At 38.8% G+C, this 24,821-nt stretch overlaps 1 protein-coding gene and 1 non-coding gene across 2 annotated transcripts; one reads left to right on the top strand and one right to left on the bottom strand.

The window, feature by feature from the left end:
• Nucleotides 1–1,149: 1,149 nt before the first annotated feature.
• On the bottom strand, nt 1,150–24,744 carry PSMA2 (proteasome 20S subunit alpha 2). The gene is made up of 8 exons (XM_066272077.1): nt 24,642–24,744; nt 10,691–10,767; nt 9,883–10,015; nt 8,319–8,441; nt 7,221–7,302; nt 5,054–5,127; nt 3,393–3,450; nt 1,150–3,304 (listed from the first exon to the last, which is right to left on the bottom strand). The coding sequence occupies exons 1-8, from the start codon at nt 24,680–24,682 to the stop codon at nt 3,188–3,190; spliced, it is 705 nt and encodes a 234-aa protein (XP_066128174.1). The 5' UTR covers nt 24,683–24,744; the 3' UTR covers nt 1,150–3,187.
• On the top strand, nt 19,436–19,511 carry TRNAG-ACC (transfer RNA glycine (anticodon ACC)). The gene has a single exon. It is a non-coding gene; the product is annotated as a tRNA-Gly (tRNA).
• Nucleotides 24,745–24,821: the final 77 nt, after the last annotated feature.

The following is a 24,821-nucleotide window of genomic DNA, read 5'->3' as shown; positions in this document are numbered from 1 at the left end:
TAATGGCAAGACATCTGCTAAAGAGATGAGGTTAAGAACTGAGACTTTGTGATTTTGGTCTGGGAACATAATTGAACATTAGATGAAAACTCTTTTGATCACCCTTATTACCTAATCAGTACCCAAACGGCACTAGATAACTGTAAAGATCAATATTAGTCTTCCTTATTACACCTTTCCTTGTGATTTAAAAAAATACATTTTTATTCATTTTAGAAAAAGAGAGAGAGAGAGAGAAGGGGGAGGAGCAGGAGCATCAATTCCCATATGTGCCTTGATCAGGCAAGCCCAGGGCTTTGAACCGGCAACCTCAGTGTTCCAGGTCAATGCTTGATTCACTGCACCACCACAGGTCAGGCTTCCTTATGACTTTTTTTTAATGTCTCATTGCTAATAATTGTTTTTGCAAACTTAAATTCATGGTTCAGTAAGGAACTGGAAAAAAGAGTGAGCAAGTCAAGTGCAGACAAAAACTCAAGACAAAAACTGAACCCAAAATAGAGATGGGCTATGAACATTACTTAAGCACTATGATATTTAAGTAAAAGAAGTTGGAATCTACAGCTAGAAATGCCAAGTTTTGGGACAATTAGATATACATGGAATGGGTTCCAAAATCAAGGACCTTGGACAGAGAAAGCAAAGTACCATATGATTTCACTCATATGTGGAATCTAATGAACAAAATTAACAGCAGACTCATACAATGCAGAGCAGGCTGACAACTGTCCGGGGCTGCGTGTGGCGGAGAGGTATTGTAGAAGGATTAGAGGAAGAGACAAAAACAAACAACAAACTCATGGACATGGACAACTGTGTGGGGATTGCAAGAAGGGGTGGAGAGTAGGGTGTAGGGGTGACAAATGGTGATGACAAATACTTAACTTGGGGGGGTAAAAACACAATATGGTGTATGTACAGAGGTGTGTAGTAGAATTAGGCACCTAAAACCTGTTAATCAGTATCACCAAAAGAAATTTCAATTAAAAAAAAGAGTTGACACAAAGAGTGGGATTATTTTTGAGGTCAATGAAAAAAATAAACTGAGAACAAGGGAGAAATGTTCTAAGCAGCTTCAGGTGAACGGGGCTTTATATTTAATGAGGCAACAGGCAGAGATTCGACTCAACACAAATCTACTTCAGCTAATTTTTCCTTTTTATTCTACAAGCTTCCAATTAAAAACTCCGTGTGGTTCCTTTTGTCCTAAATATAAATACCTTTACTTTTCACTTCTTTAATTTGTAGGACTCTGGCAATTCTGATTTTTGAATATTGGACATTAGAGAGCAAATTCAAAGGCAGCTAAAACTTACAAGTTAAACTATTAACCTTGCCAGGCCTTTCTTTCCCTTGCATTATCAATTTTAGTTTCACAAAACCCTCTGAGATAATTACCTTGTAGAGTCACTTAGCCAGTGAGAGGTGAGATCTGAGTGAAAACCATTCCTTTTCATCACTTCTTTCCTTCTAGTGTGTTGGATTCACAACATAACCAAAAGCCCGTAAGGAAAGATTAGATGAGACCTTCAAGACAATCATCTTGAAGAGATTAAGTTGGCACATACCATAATAATGCTTCTGCCATATATGATAGGGGTACTATAGTCATGATGACTAGAACTAAGAATCCTGACAAATGCTCTAAGACTTATCCTCCCTAAAGTTGGCTAACTTTTAATCAAAATCTTCTGAGCTACACTTAAATCAGAGAAATGCCTACTAGCTTTGTTGGTAAGAATGACACTCAAACTCTCCCTATGTTCTGTGAACCAGACTAATGATGTGACTTCTCTTATACTAAGATGCCTTAAAAAAGACAAAAAGGCTCCACTGTGCCTTCACATATAATGAATTTGCTTAAGTGTAATGGACCTTAATTAGCAGTAAAAATTCTGATTACTTTGAGAGTACATTGAATGAAGAAGTCTTACACCATAGTATTGACACTTAAGTATTAGTACAGCTAGTGCTCAACTTACAACCACGATTGGTTCTGACAGACCAGTCCTAACATGATTTGGTCATAAGTTGAGTAGGCTATATGTACAGTACTGTGAAATGATGTTATAAAAATCTTTTAAGTCATATTTTATCATAATTTTCTTTCATTATTGTTATATATCATAATTTTCTTTGTTCATTTTATGCCATTTGTATCATCTTTACACCATTTTGTTTTTTATTTTTACACTCGTCAGGTTTAAGTAAAACACTGCATTACCAGTACAACTGGTTTATTATCTGCAAAGACAATTTTATCTTGGAAGGGGTTTGATGCAAAATATCTAAGACACAAAACACAAATTGCTGTACCGAATCTGGGATAACAGTTGAAATGGTGCACATGGAGATGGTAGTGCTGCCGGAAGCTGGTCCGCACTGTCGTAAGCCCAGCTGGGCAATGCTTGCGCTGCCAGACGCAGAGCAGTTGTGGCTAGCGACTGTGGTCGTAAAGTCGAATGGTCCTAAGTTGCATAGGTCTTAAGTTGATCAATATTTGTATTTTATTTCCAGCACTCAATATTTGTATTTTATTTCATCCTTAAATTAAAGTCTAGGAGAACTAAGGTGCTCTTTTAAAATACACTTACCTACTTGTGATGGAGAAACCAACAGGAACCACACATAGTTTCTTACTTACATTATCTCCTAAAGGAGACTATTTGGCTTAGCACTCCTCAAAGTTCCAGTGCTATCTCACAGAACATCCTAGGGTTTCACTGATCTATATCAAATTGTTCTTAAGAAACATCAATGCTTCCTACCTCATCTTACGAATCCATGAAAGTCTGCAGAATCTCTTGGCTCTAAAAGTAGTGTTTACCTAAATCAGCATTTTTCGTTACTGACGCATATACAACATCTGGTAGGAAGAAGGGTAGTAAGATTTGAGTTAACCTAAATGGAAAAAAAGGGTGATTTCACCACTGTGTTGTACAATGTAGTTTCTAGAAATCAACTGTGATAAAAAGCAAGAAATAAACTATTTAACATTTTTACTAACTCCTAAAAAAGCTAAAAGTTCGATTTAACAGTTTATTATGGATTTTAAGTATCATTTTAAAAACATCGGTCCATTAAATCATGTAGAAATAAGTATGCAAAATGTCTGCAAAACAAAACATTCATTAAACATGTTAAGTATAGAGATTATATGAAATTCCAGATCTTTCAATCTTCATTATTATGCTATGGCAGCCAAGTAATCCTTAACTTCAGTTGGGGTAAGCCTCCTAAATCCAGCTTCATTGCAGATTCCAACTTCTATGTTATCCTCTGTCATTTGCCCTTCAAAGCTCTCCTATTTATGAGGGAGGAAAAAATGGTCAATTTTCCAAACAATTAATTATAAAATCATTGTAAATCCAACTGTTAGATCGTGAACTAACCTTTAGGGTTAATATGGCTGTATGAATGGCATCTTCAAGTTCTAGATCTTCATTATATCTAAAGAATTAAAAAAAAAACACAATAATTTGCCTGACCAGATGGTGATGCAGTATATAGAGCATCAGCCTGGGATGCTGAGGATCCACATTTGAAAGCCCAAGGTTACCAGTTTGAGTAACCAGTTTGAGTGTGAGCTCACCAGCTTGAGCATGGGATCACAGACATAACCCCATGGTCACTGGCTTGAGCCCAAAGGTCATTGGCTTGAAGCCCAAGGTCACTCATTGGCTTGAGCAAAGGGTTACTGGCTCAGCTGGAGCCCCCCTAGTCAAGGCACATATGAGAAAGCAAACAAAGAACAGTTAAGTTGCCACAATTATGAGTTAATGCTTCTCATCTCTCTCCCTTCCTGTCTGTCCATCTGTCTCTATCTAAAAAATAATAATATAATAATTTGTGGACCTATTTATATTATTTATAATTATTTAAACACAATGATAGCAATAGCTTAAGACTTTAAAAAATTTAAAACACTTAAAATAATACTAAGTTACAAATTCTTTTAGTCACTTCATTGAGATAGCTATCCACAAATAAAACTGACAATATGCCTGACCTGTGGTGGCGCAGTGGATAAAGCGTCGACCTGGAAATGCTGAGGTCGCCGGTTCGAAACCCTAGGCTTGCCTGGTCAAGGCACATATGGGAGTTGATGCTTCCTGCTCCTCCCCCCCTTCTCTCTCTGTCTCTCTCTCTTCTCTCTCCCTGTCTCTCTCTCTCCCTCTGTCTCTCACCTCTCTAGAAATGAAAAAAATAAATAAAAAAAAAAAAAAAAGAAACTGACAATAATTTAAGATGCATTCCCAAAAACATGCAGAGTATAACTCCAACATGAGTTCATTTTAGGAAACTTCTTTAAATATAAATAGCTCAATATAATCAGAATGTGGTGACAAATTATAATACTTTTTCAAAAATAACAGAAAACAGACTTTTGCTAATCTTATGTTTGTACTTGTAAATTCTAACTTCACATGAAATGTTTTAAAGTCATTAATAATGAGTAAAAGGAAAAGGGAAGTGCTTTAAGATCCTAAAATTGCTTATTAATACCAAGTCTAAGACTGTTAGCAATATTAACATTAATACATATATTATGTAGAAATGTACCCAGAAAGTTCACCTGTTAAAGTGCATACAAACGTTTCCCATTCAAAATGTAGGACATTTTTTGGTGGACTATAATAATGCTGCATCTAGAATACACCTGGAAATAACTGAAAGCAATCCACTGCACTAGGGCAGTTGACAGCAGATTTTTATATAGTACTCCATTTTTTATCAAGCATGTATATATATATTTACCATAAATACCAGGTATTTGGCTTCACAATTTCTATTTTTAATTGTCATAATATAAAATGTTACCACTTATATTATTTAAAAATTTTCTTCCCAAAAGTTTTCTCCAAATCCAATTGTCTTTTCTTTTTGATAGAAAGGTCTTAAGAAATTAGCAATATTACCACTTAATATATTAAAGAATAGGGAGCCAGAATGGAGAGTGGGTTTTTTTTTAATCTCTTTGGACTCATGATACTATCTAAAGAGAGCTGAAAACCATAAAGTTTGTTAACAAATCCAGTTAGGGTGAACCTACCTTTTCTCAAGGAAAGTTTTCCCATTCACATAGTTCTTCCCCATTGCTGTGGCTTTCCAGGCAAAGTAAGCTCCCTAATCAGGAAGGCAAGAAGACTCATATTTTAGATCATTAATCTAATTATATTGCCCTGCCATTTTTTTTTTAAATTCAGAGAGAAAGAGAGAGAAAGAAAGAGACACATACACAGAAAGGGAAAGGGGGGAGAGAAAGATAAGAAAAAAACATCATCTCATAGTTGCTTCACTTTAGTTGTTCACTGACTGCTTCTCATACGTGCCTTGATTGTGGGGGGGCTCAAGCTGGCAACTCCACACTCAAGCCAAGCCCACGCTCAAGCTGGAAATCTCAAAGTTTGAAACCAGGGACCTCTGTGTTCTATGCTGATGCCCTATCCACTGCCACCACTGGTCAAGCATCCATGCCATTTACTGTTTAGCTGTATAATTTGTCTCTAACTTCTAAAGTCACAAAGTAGGTTATTCTTTTTAAAAAAATTACAGGGATAAATAACAAAAAGGCATGAAGAAACTTTTAAAAGTTATGGAGTTCAGTATCTTGATTGTGGCAATGGTTTTTTCAGGTTATTTACATACATCAAAACTTATTAAATTGTACCTTTAAAAGTGTGAAATTTATTACACACAATTTATGTAAAAAAGCCAACTAAAAGGAACTGAGGTTAACTTAAAGCAAACAAGTGAGAATAATATTTTAGCTTACTCGGATTGAAGGGCTCTACAAAAAAAGTCATATGTATGTGAAAAATGGTGCTCAATTCTCATCACTGGTGAATAAATTAATTAAATAAAAGCAGCAGCAATGTCATAACTTCACTTGTTGAAAAAACAGTACACATACAGCCTGACTGGTGGTGGGTCAGTGGGCAGAGCATCAACCTGGGATGCTGAGGTCCCAGGTTTGAAACCCTGCAGTCTCCGGCTTAAGTTATGGGCTCATGACTTGAGAGCAGGCTCACCAGCTTGAGCACGGGGTCACCAACTTGAGCACAGAATCAGACATGATCTCATGGTCGCTGGCTTGAACAAGGGGTCACTGGCTCAGCTTGAGCCCCAGTCAAGGTACGTATCAGAAGCAATCAACGAACAGCTACAGTGCTGCAACCACACACTGATGTTTCTCTTCTCTCTCTCTCTCTTCCTGTCCCTCTCTAGAAAACAAAAATTATATGCATACATACACACAAATACCAAATGTATTTTAAAAGAAAACAACTGCCCTTTAGATAAAAGGAAAAAAGTCAAAAAGATGAAATCTGGATTCTAGTGATGATGATGATGACTTCTGTACTCACTGGGAAGGAAGGTAAGAGGGCATATCTAGACTCAGAAATGTGTTAACAAAGTTCTCAAGATACTTAAGTTTTCTGATTAAATTAGCAGCCAACTGAAATATTTTTTTTTGCCTTTTCAAATTACAAAGACAGATCATAAGACCTGGGTTAAGTGACCCTGTAAATATCTAATGATCCATATAAGATGAAAGATCAGTTCCTAATCATGATTTTTGTCTTCCAGTTCTCCTCACAACAAATGAGACAAATGTGGAGTTGCAGTATCCTTTATGAATACCTTTTAACTTGGAGACCAATCCTCTCCTTTACAGTAAACAAGTCGTCCATTTTACAAAACAAGACAGTATATCAATGTTTACACAGGGTTAGACATACTCAAGTCAGCCCCAAGATTAAACAGCAAAGATTAAAACACTATCCTCTAGAACAGCGGTTCTCAACCTGTGGGTCGTGACCCTGGCGGGGGTCGAACGACCAAAACACAGGGGTTGCCTAAAGCCATCGGAAAATACATATTTATTATACAATACAGAACCGCCGCTCTAGAACCATAAACAGTAACAGAATTCCACAAATTTAAAAAGATCTGATAACTATTTCAAGAAATCATTCAATTATGTGAAGTTAATAAGAGGGAAGAAAAAAACAAGCAGAACTGATGTAGCTTTCTTACTGAAAAGACTGAATCACCACCACTTCAAATATGCAAATAAATACGTAGTACTTTGTGCTGTCTAAAGCCCCAGATGAAAAGACAAAATATTGTTAATTTAAAATTCTCTATGGTCATTGTTTTCATTAGATATTAAAGGGGCACTTTAATATATTTCAAATATATCTGATGATACTTACTGATGGATCTGACTGAAATAAATATGGCCGTCCCTCATTCCAACCGCAAATTAGTAAGGAAACTCCAAATGGACGAACACCACTGAAGAAAAATAAAAATTACTTGGAATCTTCACATTGTTAAAGTCAATCTAAGTAAGGTTTTATTAATATTCTCAAGTAAAGCAAATTATCAGGTAAACCAAATTAGACTTGTAAGTCCCTTAAAAAGTACTTAGTATCTTTCTGAACCAATCAATTCAAAATGAATTCTCTTTGTGGTACCAATGAATAGTTGTTAAATCATTCTGGTAACTAGAGTGACACAAATACTGAGTTTAACTTTATATGGAATAACATTCAGTGTCCTAATAAAATAACAACCTTCAACAAATGCAGCTTTTCCACTGGCATTACAAATCAGGAACTACCTTTCCCCTACCTCATCCATGTTCACACCCAAACTCAAGATTAAAATGAATATGAGATGATCAGGAAGATAAACTTGGAAATAATAGGGCTGTCCACCTATAAAGAAGTGTTTTAGTAATTGGCAAAAGAACTTTATTTAGAAGCTACTTCCTGCTGCTTTCTCCTATTATATGGACAAGAAAATATTCAAATTTTTTCTTTAAGAAAATATTCTAGACCTGACCAGGCAGTGGTGCAGTGGACAGAGCGTCAGACTAAGAAGCGTAAGACCCAGGTTCGAGACCCCAAGGTCGCCAGCTTGAGCACGGGCTCATCTGGCTTGAGCAAAGCTCACCAGCTTGGATCCAAGGTCACTGGCTTGAGCAAGGGGTTACTCGGTCTGCTATAGCCATCCACAGTCAAGGCACATATGAGAAAGCAATCAATGAACAACTAAGGTGTCGCAACGAAAACCTGATGATTGATGCTTCTCATCTCTCTCTGTTCCTGTCTGTCCCTATCTATCCCTCTCTCTGATTCTCTCTCTGTCTCTGAAAAAAAAAGAAAATATTCTAGCTCCAGTTGAGAAATTATCAGTGATTTTCTCTACTTGTTAAGCAAATACAAGATCAGTAAGTTCTCTTTTTACTTTTCTAAAATGATTTTTTTCTAATTCATGACACAGTTCAAGTAATAAAATCAACTTACCCTGACTGGGTATATTCTTGCATCACAGAAGCTACTCTCTGTACCAGCTGAGCTGTGGGAATGGGTTCTTGGTAAACAAGGTAATACTGCTGAGCTAGTTTTCGAGCTCTGTGCACAAGTACTCTAACAAACAAGAAAGAAATATGGCTTAATTACAATTAAGATATTGTACTACCTATAGGCTCATTCTCCTTCTAAAAGTATATACATACAACACAAGTTTTACATATATCTTGTTAATAGTAGCTGTCTCCTGGAAAGCCAGTCTTGCCCTTATATGATTACAGTTAATTTATAAGAAAATATCACAGAGAAAATGAGACATAGAAGATAAAGAAAAGGCAAACTGAAAAAATAAACAAACTAGGGGTACCAATCAGCTTAATAATAACAGATTTAGTGCTCACAATGAGAGCTTCATCTCTCTCCATGGTTTCAAGACTGTGCTCCTAACCCTAAGGGCAGTCACTCTATTGTTTTATATCTCCATTCAGCACACACATACACCTGCACATGTGAACATACATACACAAAATCAGACAAATTTTTCTCACTCTGCCTCAATCTTTTCCACAGACTGAACTTCAAAGAGTGCCTCAGAAATTAAGGGACCCTCCCAAAAAAGGGGGGGGAGGGGACAGCAAAAAAAGACATAACTTTAAAAATATAAAATTTATCAAAAGAATATATACTATATAATCAAACACATAGCAAGATAAATAGGATGTACCTTTACCTGCTCATATACTGCTGATATGAACCAAGTACATTACCCCTATACAATATTAATGTCCTAGTCCCTCTTAGTTCATTCTGTCAATGGTAGCACACTGAGGCATCCCTTCAATACAATAGCAATAGGATCCACTGTTGTGAAGCCACATCATATTCCAGTTACACTGTTGCTTTAAATTTATTAAAGTCAAATTCTGACTCTACCTATCTTGTTCCCACACAGAATTAAGAATGAAGTCATCATCCTTTTATTGTTAAATGCCATACATAGAAAGCTGTTAATCTCTTTCAACTTGCTGGTGCCCTAATGTTATAGGATTACTTCCTCTCCTCCTATAAAAGGAATGAACAGAAGAGCATCTAGATCCTGAATGGCCATCATACTCAGTTACTTTCAGTGGCCTTTGAGAATTTTGTCCTTTTACTAAAACAGAAACACAACGAAGTTAACTCTGCATGGTGATGCTTTCTTTTTCTGCTGACTTTTCAAAATATAGTTGATTACACTTTTTTTTTAACTTGTATTGCTTTTATTATTTTTAAAATGCATTAGAAAAGAGCAAAGCCCTTGAAGACCAACCCTTGGATGGTAGAAAAGGGATTGTGATCAGAAGGGAGACACTACTAAATATAGGTAAGAGAAATAGGTACTATATGTATCTTCTCTTTCACAAACCAACTTGCATTGAGCATCCTCCTTAAAGTAACCCTCAGTCTGTTACACACAGGCAAACTAAATTTAGCTGTGAGTGATGCTGCTGTTGTTACACACACACACACACACACACACACACACACACACACACACGAATTGGCGAGAAAGCAGCACCTGTAGTCTGGGCCCATGCCGCTGTACACCAAGCCTATGTGTTTGGTGATCGGCTCCACTTTGTGTACACTTCGCTCATCATACAGAATGGATTTCTGTTTCTTCTCTGTTGCTAATACCACACCATTTGCAGCTTAAAACAAAAAATAAATGTTTCATTAAAAGACTGCTTCAACAGTTTTTGAATATAGCTACACTTCATCCATGTCCTTACTTTTAAAACTCTTCTTCTGGATTTCTATATCAAAATGACCTAAGAAACAACACTAAAATAATTTTTCCCTCAATGGTTATCTATATACACTAAGAAATTACTACAGCTAACAATATTACACAACTTTTCTTAAAGTACTCCAGGACACCTAAGAGTCCGTTATGTTGAGATTTTTACCTACTTGGCCTACTGTTCTTATAATATGAAATTTAAAATTAATGACTTTTTTTAGAAGGTATCTTTAAGTTAAGTGTTTTAAGTAACATTTTCTAAATTAAAGAACAGATAAAAAATGCCAGAGAATAGTGATATATAATCAATAAAAAGAAAAAGAATATTCAGTTATCTGAATAGGAAAAACTATAGATTATCACAACTAAAAGATAATGGTGCTATATTTATTTTGAAAAAAATTATAATCACCATCATAGACTTATTACTTTCTTTAAACCAGAATACTGTAAATTAACAAAATGTACTATTTAAAGTTACGCCATCCCAGATACTTATTTATAAATGAATTACTAATTAATTCCATAAGAAAGATAGGATAACTATTAACAGACATCTGAAATGAATGAAGTATTTAATTACCTTTAATTCCCACTGAAGGGGCTCCTCCAGCTACAGCAGCCAAAGCATATTCAATCTGGACTAGTTTACCAGATGGGCTTAAAATAAAGAAAGGTACTTGTTACAATTCAGACATTCTCAAAGGGCAGATATATAGGTCAAATATATTCATCAAAACCCAAGAAATAACGATACTTCACTAGTTTCTTTCTTATGGTTGTTTTTTCTTGTCTACCACTAAAAGGAGTATCATTACTGTTGCCTTTCACCATTTACCTCAATCTTACGACTTTGGGCAAGTTATTAAACTTCTCTAGTCTCAGTTTACTCATCTGTAAAATGGGGATAATAGTACTATAATAGTTATGTTCAAAGGTTGTGAAGATTGAATGAAGGATTCCAAGATGACGATGGAGTAGGCAGACATTCCAATTGCCACCTCCCAAACTGAATTACCACTTAAAAACCAACTTTAGACTAAAGGAAGAGGAGTCTATAACCAAGGATCACAGAAGAAGCCACACCAAGACCTGTAGGAAGGGCGGAGATGCGGAAAGGGCTGCCTCAGTCCCGGGAGTGAGCAGCGGCTGAGGGTCCAGAGGGAGTCTCATTGTGGAAAGGGTCACCCTGAGAGGTGTTGGTCCTCAGTCCCAGGCCCGGAGCCCCAGCCTGGAGCTCCAGGGACTACAAGAGGTGCCCATAAAACATTTCGAGGTGAAAAGAGCTGGGTTTCTGTCTGTGAGAAAGAGACGGAGATCTTGGAGACACAGGATCTGTCTTAAAGGGCCCACACAGAAAATCGTGCTCACAGCCACTTACCCAGGGCTCTGGTGGAGGGAGAGCTGAGAGGACTAGAGTTGCATGAGGAGAGTATAAAGTTGGAGGCCCAGGGAGAGATACTGTAGGGGACAGCCACCAGAACCCCTGTGCTGAGTCATTCTCCAATACTGCAGTCATCATCTTTCTTCAGTGGAGCAGTCACCTCTGAGCGGCATCAGCCTGGGGAAAAGCAACTGCTCCACCCTCAGGAGTCTCTCCTACCCCAGTCAGGGTGATGGGTCATTCTGAGAGACCAGGAAGCAGGGAGCATGTCACTGACTCAGTTTACTGGTGTTGAGGCCTAAGCTTTCCCACATGTGCTCCCAACTCTAAGACTGGTACTTCTACCTCACAGGAGACTGAATGGAAACTGTCTGGACTGCAAGCAGACCACCTCTCTGGGTCTCAGAGGCCATGCCCTACTGAGGTCTATGAAAAAAGTCTGGACAGACTGATACCTGGAGCTGAAAAGCAGAGCCACACCCACCACCCTTTCTAATCCCTGAATTACCACATGTTCTAGACTACCAGAGGTTTCTTTCAGTGGCAAAGCCCAAAAAGCAGCCAGCACACAGAGGCTGCAGGAAGCAGGACTCAGGGAACCTTGGCTTTTTAAGCGGACCTTTCCCCAGGCCCAGAGTGAGTAAAAACCAGGCTAGGTGTGCAACTTGGTATTTCCATGTGCACCTGAGCCCAGCAGAGGCAGCACCAAACTGTGAATTGCTTGTAGCTCCAAGAAGGTTGTTGAGGGCCAGTTACGGCAGGCAGTGTCTCCCACTGGTCTGTGCTGGGTTCCTGCCATGGAGGCCCAGGGCTGGCGCATCCAGTGGCTAGCTGTGGAAAGCATCGGTTCAGGACCTAACAACCCTAGCTAGAGTGGTATCCTAAATCAGGGCTCCTCGCACCTGGCCCAGCTGAAGCAAGTTCCGCTCTCTGTGATCAGCACCAGCACAGTGGCTCATTTGCACTGGAGAGTGTGGAGCTTCAAAGTCAGCCGGCCTAGATGCTGGATATCCTTCCCTGGTGGGCTAGATTCCACAGGGGGAAAGGAGAGAGGCTTGGAACATGGACATTTAACGTGTGGGTCCCTGTGAGTCTATTGTGGGATCTGGTTGAAAGGCTTAGCCACCTTTGAGTGGGAGGCACAGTCAGCCCCAGGAGAGGACTCTCTCATCTTCCTCCCTGAGACCAGGGCCTCATCAACTGTAAGAACTTTTACAGAGGGGACTGTCGGCCACAATCGGTCTGAACTGGCTGCTCACCTTATCGGGGAGAAATAAAATTTGAGTATCCAGCACTGGCTGAGGGACTGAGCTCTGGAATAGGGCCTACCTTCCCTATACTGAGCTCCTGACCAAGAGACCCCTGAGGTGGGGGTCCCACTAACGTTGTATTCCAAACCTTAGCTGCCCTAACCCACCAAGCGTGCAACCTGTAGAGGGGTTGGGTTGGGTAAGGTCAACCTAAGCCCACACTAGTCTTTCTACAGAAGACTCTGTGGGAAGACCAGGCAGCTATAAGAGGAGGAGGAGCAGCTAAAAAGTGGAGACAAATCTTATGGAGCTTGGGACTTTTATGGAGCTTTTGACTTCTCTAAGCAGGAGGAAGCCAATCCTTACACACAGGTTGGTACCTCTTACACTACCCAGGCACAGAAAACACAGACACAAACAGTGAAAAGTGCAGTAGCTTCAGACAGGTTTCGTACAGCAGGTGACAAAGAGGTGATGTCAACCTAAGATCTAGAGTCAACACAACTGGTAGTGGGTGGCAGACAGCACCAACTCTAGACTCAGCTAGCTACATAAGCAGCATGACCAAAGGAGGAGTCTAGCAGGCAACAGACACTGTGGAAAATAAATACCCCCAACAGGACAGACATTGCACAGTGTGTGTAATACACACATCAAGGTTAATCCTTAGAGCCAGCCAGCCTGAAGGGATAAACATACCCACAAAACGACCAAATACATTTAATACTCAAATACTTCAAGACGGAAAATAGTACCCTCAAATAGCATTCCGAGAACAAGGAAAACAGGTAGCCTGGAGATCAGTACCACCAAGTCCATCTTCCTCATAAAGACACCACAAAAAGTTCAAAGTCAGACAGCACTACTTAATACACGGACAAAATAGGCAGACCAAGACATGCAACCCAAATGAATCAATAAGAGAAATCCCCAAAAAAGAACTGAATGAGATGGAACTACCTACCAGATGCAGAGTTTAAAATAATGATTTTTAGGATGCTCAAAGATCTTAGATCAACAATGGACCAACATAATGAGCACCTACATAAACAGATAGCAAGCATCAAAATGGACGCTAAAAATCATAAAAAAGAACCAGTCAGAAATGACAAATACAGTTTTAGAAATGAAGAATGCACTAGAAAGAATCAACAACAGGCTCGATGAAGCAGAGGATAGAATCAGTAACTTAGAGGAGAAGATAAATGAAAGCACAGAAGCAGACAGCAAAAAGAAAAGAGGCTCAAAAAGACAGAGGAAAGTCTAAGAGACTTCTGTGACACCATCAAGAGACACAACATCAGCATCACAGGGGTTCCTGAAGGAGAAGAGAATGAACAAGCGATAGGGATCATGTTTGAAGAAATCACAGCTTCCCTAAAATGATGAAGGAAAAAGTAACACAAGTTCAAGAAGCACAGAGAATCCCATTAAAGAGGAACCCAAGGAGGCCCACACCAAGATACATCATAATTAAAATGCCAAAGTTAAGAGGCAAAGAATACTAAAAGCTGCAAGAGAAAAGCAGTTAATTGCCTACAGAGGAACCCCCATAAGGATGACATTCGACTTCTCAACAGAAACACTTGAAGCCAGAAAGGATTAGCAAGAAATAGTCAAAGTGATGATAAACCAGAACCTATAACCAAGACTTGTTATATCCAGCAAGGCTATTGTTTAAAATTGAAGGAGAAATAAAAAGTTTCCCAGACAGAAAAAAACCTCAAGGAATTCATTACAACCAAACCAGTACTGCAAGAAATGTTAAGGGGCCTGCTCTAAAAAAAGCAAAGGAAAAATAAAATCTACAAAAAGAGGATTAGCCCTGGCCAGTTGGCTAAACGGTAGAGCTTCAGCCCAGCGTGTGGAAGTCCCAGGTTCGATTCCCAGCCAGGGCAAACAGAAGAACCCAGCTACTTCTACACCCTTTACCCTCTCCTTTCTCTGTGTCTCTCTCTTCTCCTCCCAAAGCCATGACTCCATTGGAGCAAAGTTGGCCCGGGCACTGAGGATGGCTCTGTGGCCTTCATCTCAGGCGCTAGAATGTCTCAGGTTGCATCAGAGGAACAGCCCAGATGGGCAGAGCATCTACCCCTGGTGGGCATTCCATGTGGATCCTGGACGGGCGCATGCAGGAGTCTGTTTGCTTCCCTGTTTCTCACTTCAGAAAAATACAAAAAAAAAAAAAAAAAAAAAAAAAAAAAAAAAAAAAGGATTATTGATTTAAAGAATAAAATGGGAATAAATACATATCAATAATAACCTTAAATGTAAATAGATTAAATGCTCCAATCAAAAGACAGGGTAGCTGCGTGGATAAGAAAACAGGACCCATACATACGCTGTCTACAAGAGACCCAGCTCAGAACAAAAGATATACACACAGATTGAAAGTGAAGAAATGGAAAAGTATTTCATGCAAATAGAAATGAAAAAAAAGCTGGGGTACTCATACTTATATCTGACAAAATAAATTTTAAAACAAAGGCTATATACAGTAAGGGTTAAAGAAGGTCACTAAATAATGATAAAGGGAGCAATCCAAGAGAAGGATATAACCATTGTAAATATGTATGATCCTAATACAGGAGCACCTAAATATATAAAGTGGATTTTCATGGACATAAAGGGAGAGATCAACAGCTATACTATAATAGTAGGGAATTTTAATACCCGACTAACATCAATGGACTGATCCTCCAGGCACTGAATTAACAAAGAAACAGCAGCCTTAAAAGACACACTAAATCAACTGGATTTCATTGATCCCCAAAGCAGCAGAATATACACTCTTTTCAAGTCTTTATGGTACATTCTCTAGGATAGACCACATGTTAGGACACAAAACAAGTCTCAATAAATTTAAGAAAATTGAAATCCTATCAAGCATCATCTCTGATCACAATGGCATGAAACTAGAAATCAACTACAATAGAAAAACTGAAAAACATTCAAACACTTGGAAGCTAAATAGCATGTTACTAAATAACAAATGGGTTAACAATGAGATCAAGGAAGAAATAAAAAATTTCCTTGAAACAAATGAAAATGAACATACAACACAAAATTTATGGGACACAGCAAAAGCAGTCCTGAGAGGGCAGTTCATAGCTTTATGAGCATATCTAAAAAAGCAACAAAAAGCTCAAATAAATAACCCTGCATCGGAAAGAACTAGAAAAAGAAGAATAAAGCCTAGAGGACGTAGAAGGAAGGAAATAATAACGACAGGACCAGAGTGGAAATAAATGACATAGAGGCTAAAAAAAAAAAAATACAAAAAAATCAATGAAACCAGGAGCTGGGTCTTTGAAAAGGTAAAGACGAACCTTTAACCAGACTCATCAAGAAAAAAAGAGAGAGGACTCAAAACAAGAAAAATTAGAAACAAAAATGGGGAAGTAACAATGGACACCACAGAAATACTAAGGATTTTAAGAAAATGTTATGACGATATGCCAAAAAATAGGACAACCTAGGTGAAATGGATAAATTCTTAGAAACATACTCTTCCAAATCTCAATCTGGAACAATTAGAAAACCTAAATAGACCGATTACAACAAATGAAATTCAAACAATTATCAAAAAACTCCCAACAAACAAAAGTTCTGAACTGGATGGCTTCACAGGTGAATTTTGGCAAATATTCAAAGAACTAACACCTATCCTTCTCAAGCTATTTCAAAAAATTCAAGTGGAGGGAAGATTTCCAAGCTCCTTTTATGAGGCAGTCACTATCCTCATTCCAGGTAAAGACACTACAAAGAAAGAAAACTATAGACCAATATCTCTGATGAACATAGATGCTAAAATTCTCAACATCCAGCAATACATTTAAAAAGTTATATATCATGATCAAGTGGGATTTATTCTGGGGAGGCAATGCTAGTACAATACTTACAAATCAATCAATGCGATTCATCACATAAACAAAAGGAAGGATAAAAATCACATGATAATATCAATAAATATAGAAAAAGAATTTGATAAAATCCAGCACTGATTTATGATCAAAACTTTCAGCAAAGTGGGAATATGATAAAGGCCATCTATGACAAACCCACAGCCAACATCATACTCAATGGGCAAAAATGAAAAGCAATCCCTTTAAGATCAGGAACAAGGCAGGGGTGCCCCCTTTCACCACTCTTATTCAACATAGTTCTGGAAGTCCTAGACACAGGAATCAGACAAGAAGAAATAATGGGCATCCAAATTGGAAAAGAAGTAGTAAAACTATAATTAGTTGCTGATGACATGAAACTGTACATAGAAAACCCTAAAATTTCAGTCAAAAAACTACTAGACCTGATAAATGAATACAGTAAGGTGGCAGGATATAAAATTAATATTCAGAAATCAGTGACATTTTTATACACCAACAATACAATGTTTGAAAGAGAAATTAAGAAAACAATCCCCTTCGTTATTGCAACAATATAAAAATAAAGTACCTAGGAGCAAATTTTACCAAGGAGGTAAAACACTTTTACTCAGATTATTATAACACATTGAAAAAAGAAATCAAGAGGCCCTGGCTGGTTAGCTCAGTGGCAGAGCGTCGGCCTGGCGTGCGGGAGTCCTGGGTTCGATTCCCGGCCAGGGCACACAGGAGAAGCGCCCATCTGCTTCTCCACCCCTCCCCCTCTCCTTCCTCTCTGTCTCTCTCTTCCCCTCCCACAGCCAAGGCTCCATTGGAGCAAAGTTTGCCCGGGCACTGAGGATGGCTCTGTGGCCTCTGCCTCAGGCTCTAGAATGGCTCTGATTGCGGCAGAGTGACGCCCCAGATGGGCAGAGCATCACACCCTGGTGGGCATGCCAGGTGGATCCCCATCGGGCGCATGTGGGAGTCTGTCTGACTGCCTCCCCGTTTCCAACTTCAGGAAAATTAAAAAAATAAATAAAAATTAAAAAAATAAATAAAAAATAAAAAAAGAAATCAAGGAAGATACAAACAACTGGAAGCATGTATCATGTCCGTGGATAGGAAGAATAAGCATCATTAAAATGTCTATATTACCCAAAGCAATCTACAGATTCAATGCAATTCCTATTAAAATACCAATGACATACTTCAAAGATAAGATCAAATATTCCAAAAATTTATATGGAACCAAAAAAGAACACAAATAGCCTCAGCAATCTTGAAAATGAAGAATAAAGTGGAGGTATCACACTTCCTGATATCAAATTTTAGTACAAGGCCATAGTAATCAAAACAGCCTGCTACTGGCATAAGAACAGGCATATAGACCAACGGAACAGAACAGAGAACCCAGAAATAAACCCACGCCTGTATGGACAATGGATATTTGACAAAGGAGGTAAGGGCATACATTGGAGTAAAGACAGCCTCTTTAATAAATGGTGTTGGGAAAACTGGACAGGTACATGCAAAAAAATGAAACTAGACCACCAACTTACATCATTCACAAATATAAACTCAAAATGGATAAAAGACTTAAATTTAAGTCACAAAACCATATTCATCTTTGAAGAAAACATAGGCAGTAATCTCTCCACTATCCCTCATAGCAATAGTTTTGCCGATTTATCTCCACAGACAAGAGATATAAAGAACAGGAAGAACAAATGGGACTATATCAAACTAAAAAGCTTTTGCACAGCAAAAGACATCATGAACAAAATAAAAAGCCAACCCACACAACAGGAGACTATATCTACCAATACATCTGATAAGGGGTTAATAACCAAAATTTATAAAGAACTTCTAAAACTCAATACCAGAAGGTATATAACCCAATTAAAAAATGGGCCAAAGAACTGAACAGACACTTCTCCAAAGAGGAGATACAGATTGCCGACAGGCATATGAAAAAATGCTCAATGTCACTGGTCATCAGAGAAATGCAAATTATAACCACAACAAGATACCACCTCACACCTGCCAGAATGGTTCTCATTAACAAATCAACACACAAGTGCTGGCCAGGGTGTGGGGAAAAGGGAACCCTCCTGCACTGCTGGTGGAAATGCATACTTGTGCATCCACTGTGAAAAACAGTATGGAGTTTCCTCAAAAAATTAAAAATGGAACTGCCTTTTGACCCAACTATCCCAGTTTTAGGAATATATCCTAAGAATACCAAATCACTGATTCAAAAGAAGATATGCACCCCTGTGTTTACTGCAGCACTGTTTACAATAGCCAAGATCTGGAAACAGCCCAAGCAGTGGACAAGTAAGAGTAAAAAGCAGTGGTACAGATATACAATGGAATACTACAGGGCCATGAATAAGAAGGAAATCTTACCTTTTGCGATGGCATGGATGGACCTGGAGATTATTATGCTAAATTAAGTAAACCAGGCAGAGAAAGACAAATAGCATATGATCTCACTTATATGTGGAATCTAATCAACAAAGTGAACTAAGGAACAGAATAGAGGCAGAGGCGGGGTCACAGGGACCAGAGGGACAGCTGTCAAGAGGGAAGGGTGATGAGGAGATGGGATCAGAGAAGGTGAAGGGATTAGTGAAATTATATATACATAACACATAGATACAGATAACAGGACAGTAAATCCCAGAGGGAAGGGAGGAGGGTATTAGGGGGAGGGGGGCACAGGGGGTATAATGGGAGACATGGAGGTGGGGGCTGAGGGAGTTATATAAAGTGGGACACTTTGAATCCATATTAACAGAAAAATTAAAGTTAAAATTTAAAAAAAGGCCCTGGCCGGTTGGCTCAGCGGTAGAGCGTCGGCCTACCGTGCGGAGGACCAGGGTTCGATTCCCGGCCAGGGCACACAGGAGAAGCGCCCATTTGCTTCTCCACCCCTCCGCCGCGCTTTCCTCTCTGTCTCTCTCTTCCCCTCCCGCAGCCAAGGCTCCATTGGAGCAAAGATGGCCCGGGCGCTGGGGATGGCTCTGTGGCCTCTACCTCAGGCGCTAGGGTGGCTCTGGTCGCAACATGGCGACGCCCAGGATGGGCAGAGCATCGCCCCCTGCTGGGCAGGGCGTCGCCCCTGGTGGGCGTGCCGGGTGGATCCCGGTCGGGCGCATGCGGGAGTCTGTCTGACTGTCTCTCCCCATTTCCAGCTTCAGAAAAATTAAAAAAAAAATAAAATAAAATAAAATAAAATAAAAAAGATTGAATGAGGTGATTCCTTTTGTTCAAGCACAAAATTAGCAGTCAATACACACCAGAATACGAATGCTATTAAGAACATGAATGTATGTTACATATCAAACAAAAGCATATATTTCATGTGGGTGGAGTTATATATTCATTCTAGAAATTAGAATGGCTTAAGACATGAGACTTATGTATCAGTCACAATCAAGTATGTTCTATATAGTATGAAACTATTTCTGTAAGTCATGATGAGATGGTTATATGTCACACATCTGGTTCCATGGGTCTGGAAGCCAAATACTATCCCCCAAATAGCTTTTTAGATTATACTTCAGTTCAATCTAGTTGTTGAATTAGAATAGGTGTGGCCAACAGTTTTTGCCCCCAGGCCAGATTAGAAAGAAAACTTTTTTTCATGGGCCAGACAAAATATTAAAATTAAAAAATGTTAAAAACAAAAACGATTTAAGTAAACAAAATTTTATCATGTAATTTGTTTATCAATAAATATAAGTAATTTAGTACAACAAATTAACAAAAAAACTAATGTGATGTGTTGAAGCACTCTGCATTGCCTATTATTTTTTTAATATCTGACTCTATACTTGTAGTAGCTATTCTTAACACAGCCTCAAAATGTAAATCATTCAATCTTGATCTTGTACTTTTATTTAGATTCAGATTAAAGAAAAAATTTGTTCACAAATATAAACTGAGCTGAAGATTACTAAATATTCCTTGGCAAGTTTTTTTAAATTTTCATATTTTCCATTATTCAATTGCTTATAAAAACTACACAGACAAGTACAAAAGTTGTAAATCTTTATAATGGAAATTTTTTTAAAAAATAAGGAAGTATCGCGAATCCATTCGACCAATTATTGGAAGTTAACTCTAGATTAGTCACATGCAGAATTCTTTTCCACGTATCACTATCTTCTCAAATATCTTGATTTCCAATAATCAAAGATGCTTCTGTTTCTGAGTAGCTGAGATTTTAACTTTCATTGTTGTATAAAGGTTAGATATCATAGTTAGGTATAATGATTTAAAAGTACCACAGTTCATTTCCACAGTGCATTGTGTGGAGAATATTAAAAATTTAATTGCGAGCCACATAAACTCATTCCATGGGTTGGATTCAGCCCACAGGCTGTATGTTGGCCATGCCTGAGTTAGAATCATCATATATGTCATAGACCAACCATCTTATTTTATAAAGTCCTCAAGTGAAAACAATTATTTAGAAGTGACAAAGCTAGGTACATAGCTCTAGTTTACTACTGGAAAGATAATCTTGAGTTTCAAAAAGTAACATCTCTTTTATCTTCATAAAATTATGGATACTCTGTCATTCAAATCTCAGATCATACTATCTCACCTTGCTCCAGACACACAGACTGTTAGATTTCAAAAACCCTTTGACAAGCTAGTCCGTTTGGAATTAATGCATTTCACCATTATCTGGTTAGCTCTTTCCTGGTCATCCTTAACCCTTAATAAAAATGTCATGTCTTGGGGAAGCTGCCCTGACAACCCCCAACTAGGTTGCATCACATACTCTCATTTCTAAGGTGTCATATACTTCCCCTTTGAGTAAGAGTCATCATATTTGAATTTTTTTTATATTTGTCTTCAACAAAGTGTAAACTCTGTTCAGTCAGTATTCCAACACATAACTTATTACCAGAAGTCCATAGCCATTTGGCTGACGAAGACACATCTAGACCTACCTAAGAAATATGCCTTGAGGCAGTAATTTAAAGACTCTTAAATGACAAAAATTAGCTGACTTGAGCAGAATAACATCAACAGGCGTTTAAATTAAAAAATTACACTGTGCATTTTCCTTTAAAGGTCACTATTTCAATTATCATATCATGTCATTCTCGGTCCATCCCATCCAGCTTTCAATTGTTCAATACCTACCTAATTCAAATACCTCTAAGGAACATTTGAAAGGCTTAGGTAAACTTCAAGTTACCTTTTCTCTGTTCACCTGTATACACATTTATAATTGCCTTTCTATATGAAAATTCACTAATTTGTAAGCTCATTGACCAATCTCTGTATTCAATTATGCCCCTAAACCCACTCCAAAGCACCACCAACATAACTGAAATAGCCTTCTAAATAGTTTTCCTCCCTTCCATCTTAATTTCCATCCCCCCATCCAGAATTACCTTTGAACCATTTAAGTTAAATTCTGTAACTTCATGTTTTACTTAAAATAAACTTAACTCTAGCCCTACAAAAGATTGGACCTGACCCACGCTAACTCCTTCCTCACTATAATCTAGCTCCTAGAGTCTAGCACACAGGCCTTGTATCAATTCCTAAATTCAAGCTCTTTCCCAACTTTAGACTTTTCATACATGCCCTTCTCTCTGTTTGCAACTCTCCCTATCCCTAATTTTTCAAACATTTGGCTCCTTTTCATCTTCCAATCTGAAAAATTACTGTGAAGCACTGGCCCTTCCTGACTTTGACTACCCAGTCTAAAGTTATGTTCCTTCCTTACTCTTTTTTGTAAAAATTTCCAAGTAAGGAAAAAACATTTTTCAGAATGCAATTATAGGTACTAATTTGTTTCCTCATTTACTGTCAATATCCTCAATTGCATGCAATACACAAGAATACCTTTTTATCCTAGTTGATTGTCAGTTCCACAATTAATAGTTTTTCATTACAACTGGCTAGAAACAAATGTATTTTTTTAAATATAAAAGAGTTTAACCATCACATAAAAAAAACAAATTTATTTTCTTTTTTCTTTTTTTTATTTATTGATTTTAAGAGAGGGAGAGACAGGAACACTGCTCTATTCCTGCATGTGCACTGACTAGGGATGTAATCAGTAACCTCTGTGCTTTGAGACAATGTTCTAACCAACTGAACAATCAGGCCTAGGTGAAAAACAAGTTATTTTAAAACTAAAGTTTATTATTAAAAAATTCAGTTCATGGCCCTGGCGGGTTGGCTCAGTGGTAGAGCATCGGCCTGGCGTGCAGGAGTCCTGGGTTCGATTCCCCGCCAGGGCACACAGGAGAAGCGCCCATCTGCTTCTCCACCCCTCCCCCTCTCCTTCCTCTCTGTCTCTCTCTTCCCCTCCCACAGCCAAGGCTCCATTGGAGCAAAGTTGGCCCAGGCACTGAGGATGGCTCTATGGCCTCTGCCTCAGGTGCTAGAATGGTTCTGGTTGCAACAGAGCAACACCCCAGATAGAAAGAGCATCGCCTCCTGGTGGGCATGCCGGGTGGATTCCGGTCGGGCGCATGCGGGAGTCTGTCTGACTGCCTCCCTGTTTCCAACTTCAGAAAGATACAAAAAAAAAAATTTCAGTTCATGATGATATATGGTTTTATGTTTCAGCTCCACTAGGATTACAATTTCTTAAAAATAAAGGACCAGGTCTCCTTTGTTCACAAATATAAACAGTTGACTACTTGACAAATATTCTTTCTTTGTATATTAGACCCTTTATTACAGAACTAATTTCATTCAAAGGTTTAAAAATAAAGGCCTTCATTTATTGAAAACTGTCAAGAGCAAAAAAGGTACGTTAGTAGTTTAAAGAAAACATTTGATGGAAATAAAGTATATTAATTTTGTCATCAGATAGAACTGAGTTTGAATGTTAACTCAAGTTATTTAATTTGTGCCAGCTGTGTGGTTAGCTCATCTTTTAAGATGTTGAGATGTTTGCCACACATGGCACTGGAAAGACGCAGAAAGTACTCAACAAACTATCCCGCTTACCTTCGGCCTTTACACAGGAATAGATTTTAATTAAACGGAGCCTTACTGATCGGTACAAAATGGTCAACTGAACTCCTCCCTGTCGGTCTATTAAAAATCTTCGGTGAAGGCCTGACCAGTGGTGGTGCAGTGGATAAAGCGTCGACCTGGAAATGCTGAGGTAGCCGGTTCGAAACCCTGAGCTTGCCTGGTCAAGGCACATATGGGAGTTGATGCTTCCAACTCCTCCCCCGTTCTCTCTCTCTGTTTCTCTCTCCCTCTCTCTCCTCTCTAAAAAAATGAATAAATAAAATTAAAAAAAAAAATCTTCGGTGATGGTTTTCATACATTGGAAACGTCTGTTCATGTCAATTGTTTTAAAAACAACTATACAAGCCCTGGCCGGTTACTTATTACTTTAAACCCTTGTTCTGAAATACAATATAAAAGCCTACAATCTTTTTTAAAAGGAGACATATCGCCCTCCAAAACAAACAAACAAAAAAACCCCGCAAATGTAGCCTAGTAGTTTGGAGTCCACAAACACTTAAGTTTAGCGCTTTCATTTTTAGTCCCTAAGCTCCTAATGGGGGAATAGAAGAAACCGAAAGCAGGAGATTTCGAAAGACACCAGTACCGACCGGAGACTTACTCGGACCGAACTGTGAACTGCGTTTTCCTGAGACCAGACCAGCAGTCCGGGCTGCACAAATGCCGCGTTAGGCTTCCGTGGGCCGGGAAGGAAATCCTGAGCTGAGGACTCCGGACAGAACTCAGTCAAAGCTGCCTTTCTCTAGCCTACAGAGCGAAAGCCACTCCCTGGCAAAGGGCCACAACTACCCACAGACGCAGGGTCGCCAGGTCCCCCGACCTGCGCTCCCGCGGCCTCCTGGTACCGCTGCTCCCCGGACGCCAGCGGGCCCAACAAATGACTTTGCAAATTCGCGTTCCCACCCCATTCCCTACTGGGCGCTCCAAAAGCACAAAGCAAAAAAAAAACAAGCCGTAAAAAACCCGGTCGGCAAAGATCTGCAACCTCAGCTACGCGGAGAAGAGCCATACCTGAATGTAGTCAACGAAAAGCTGTAGCCGCGCTCCGCCATCTTTACCCAAAAAGCCAAAGGACTTCCACACACCTGCGCACTGCGAACGGCTTCTTTTCACTTTCCTCCGGCGCCTTCCTTTCTCTCCGCGATTGGAGGAGAGTCAGAGCGCTCCCGAGGCATGCTGGGCGTTGTAGTT

The sequence above is a fragment of the Saccopteryx bilineata genome, chromosome 4, assembly GCF_036850765.1.
Source record: "Saccopteryx bilineata isolate mSacBil1 chromosome 4, mSacBil1_pri_phased_curated, whole genome shotgun sequence".
Taxonomy (NCBI): domain Eukaryota; kingdom Metazoa; phylum Chordata; class Mammalia; order Chiroptera; family Emballonuridae; genus Saccopteryx; species Saccopteryx bilineata.
This window is presented reverse-complemented; position numbering and strand designations above follow the sequence as displayed.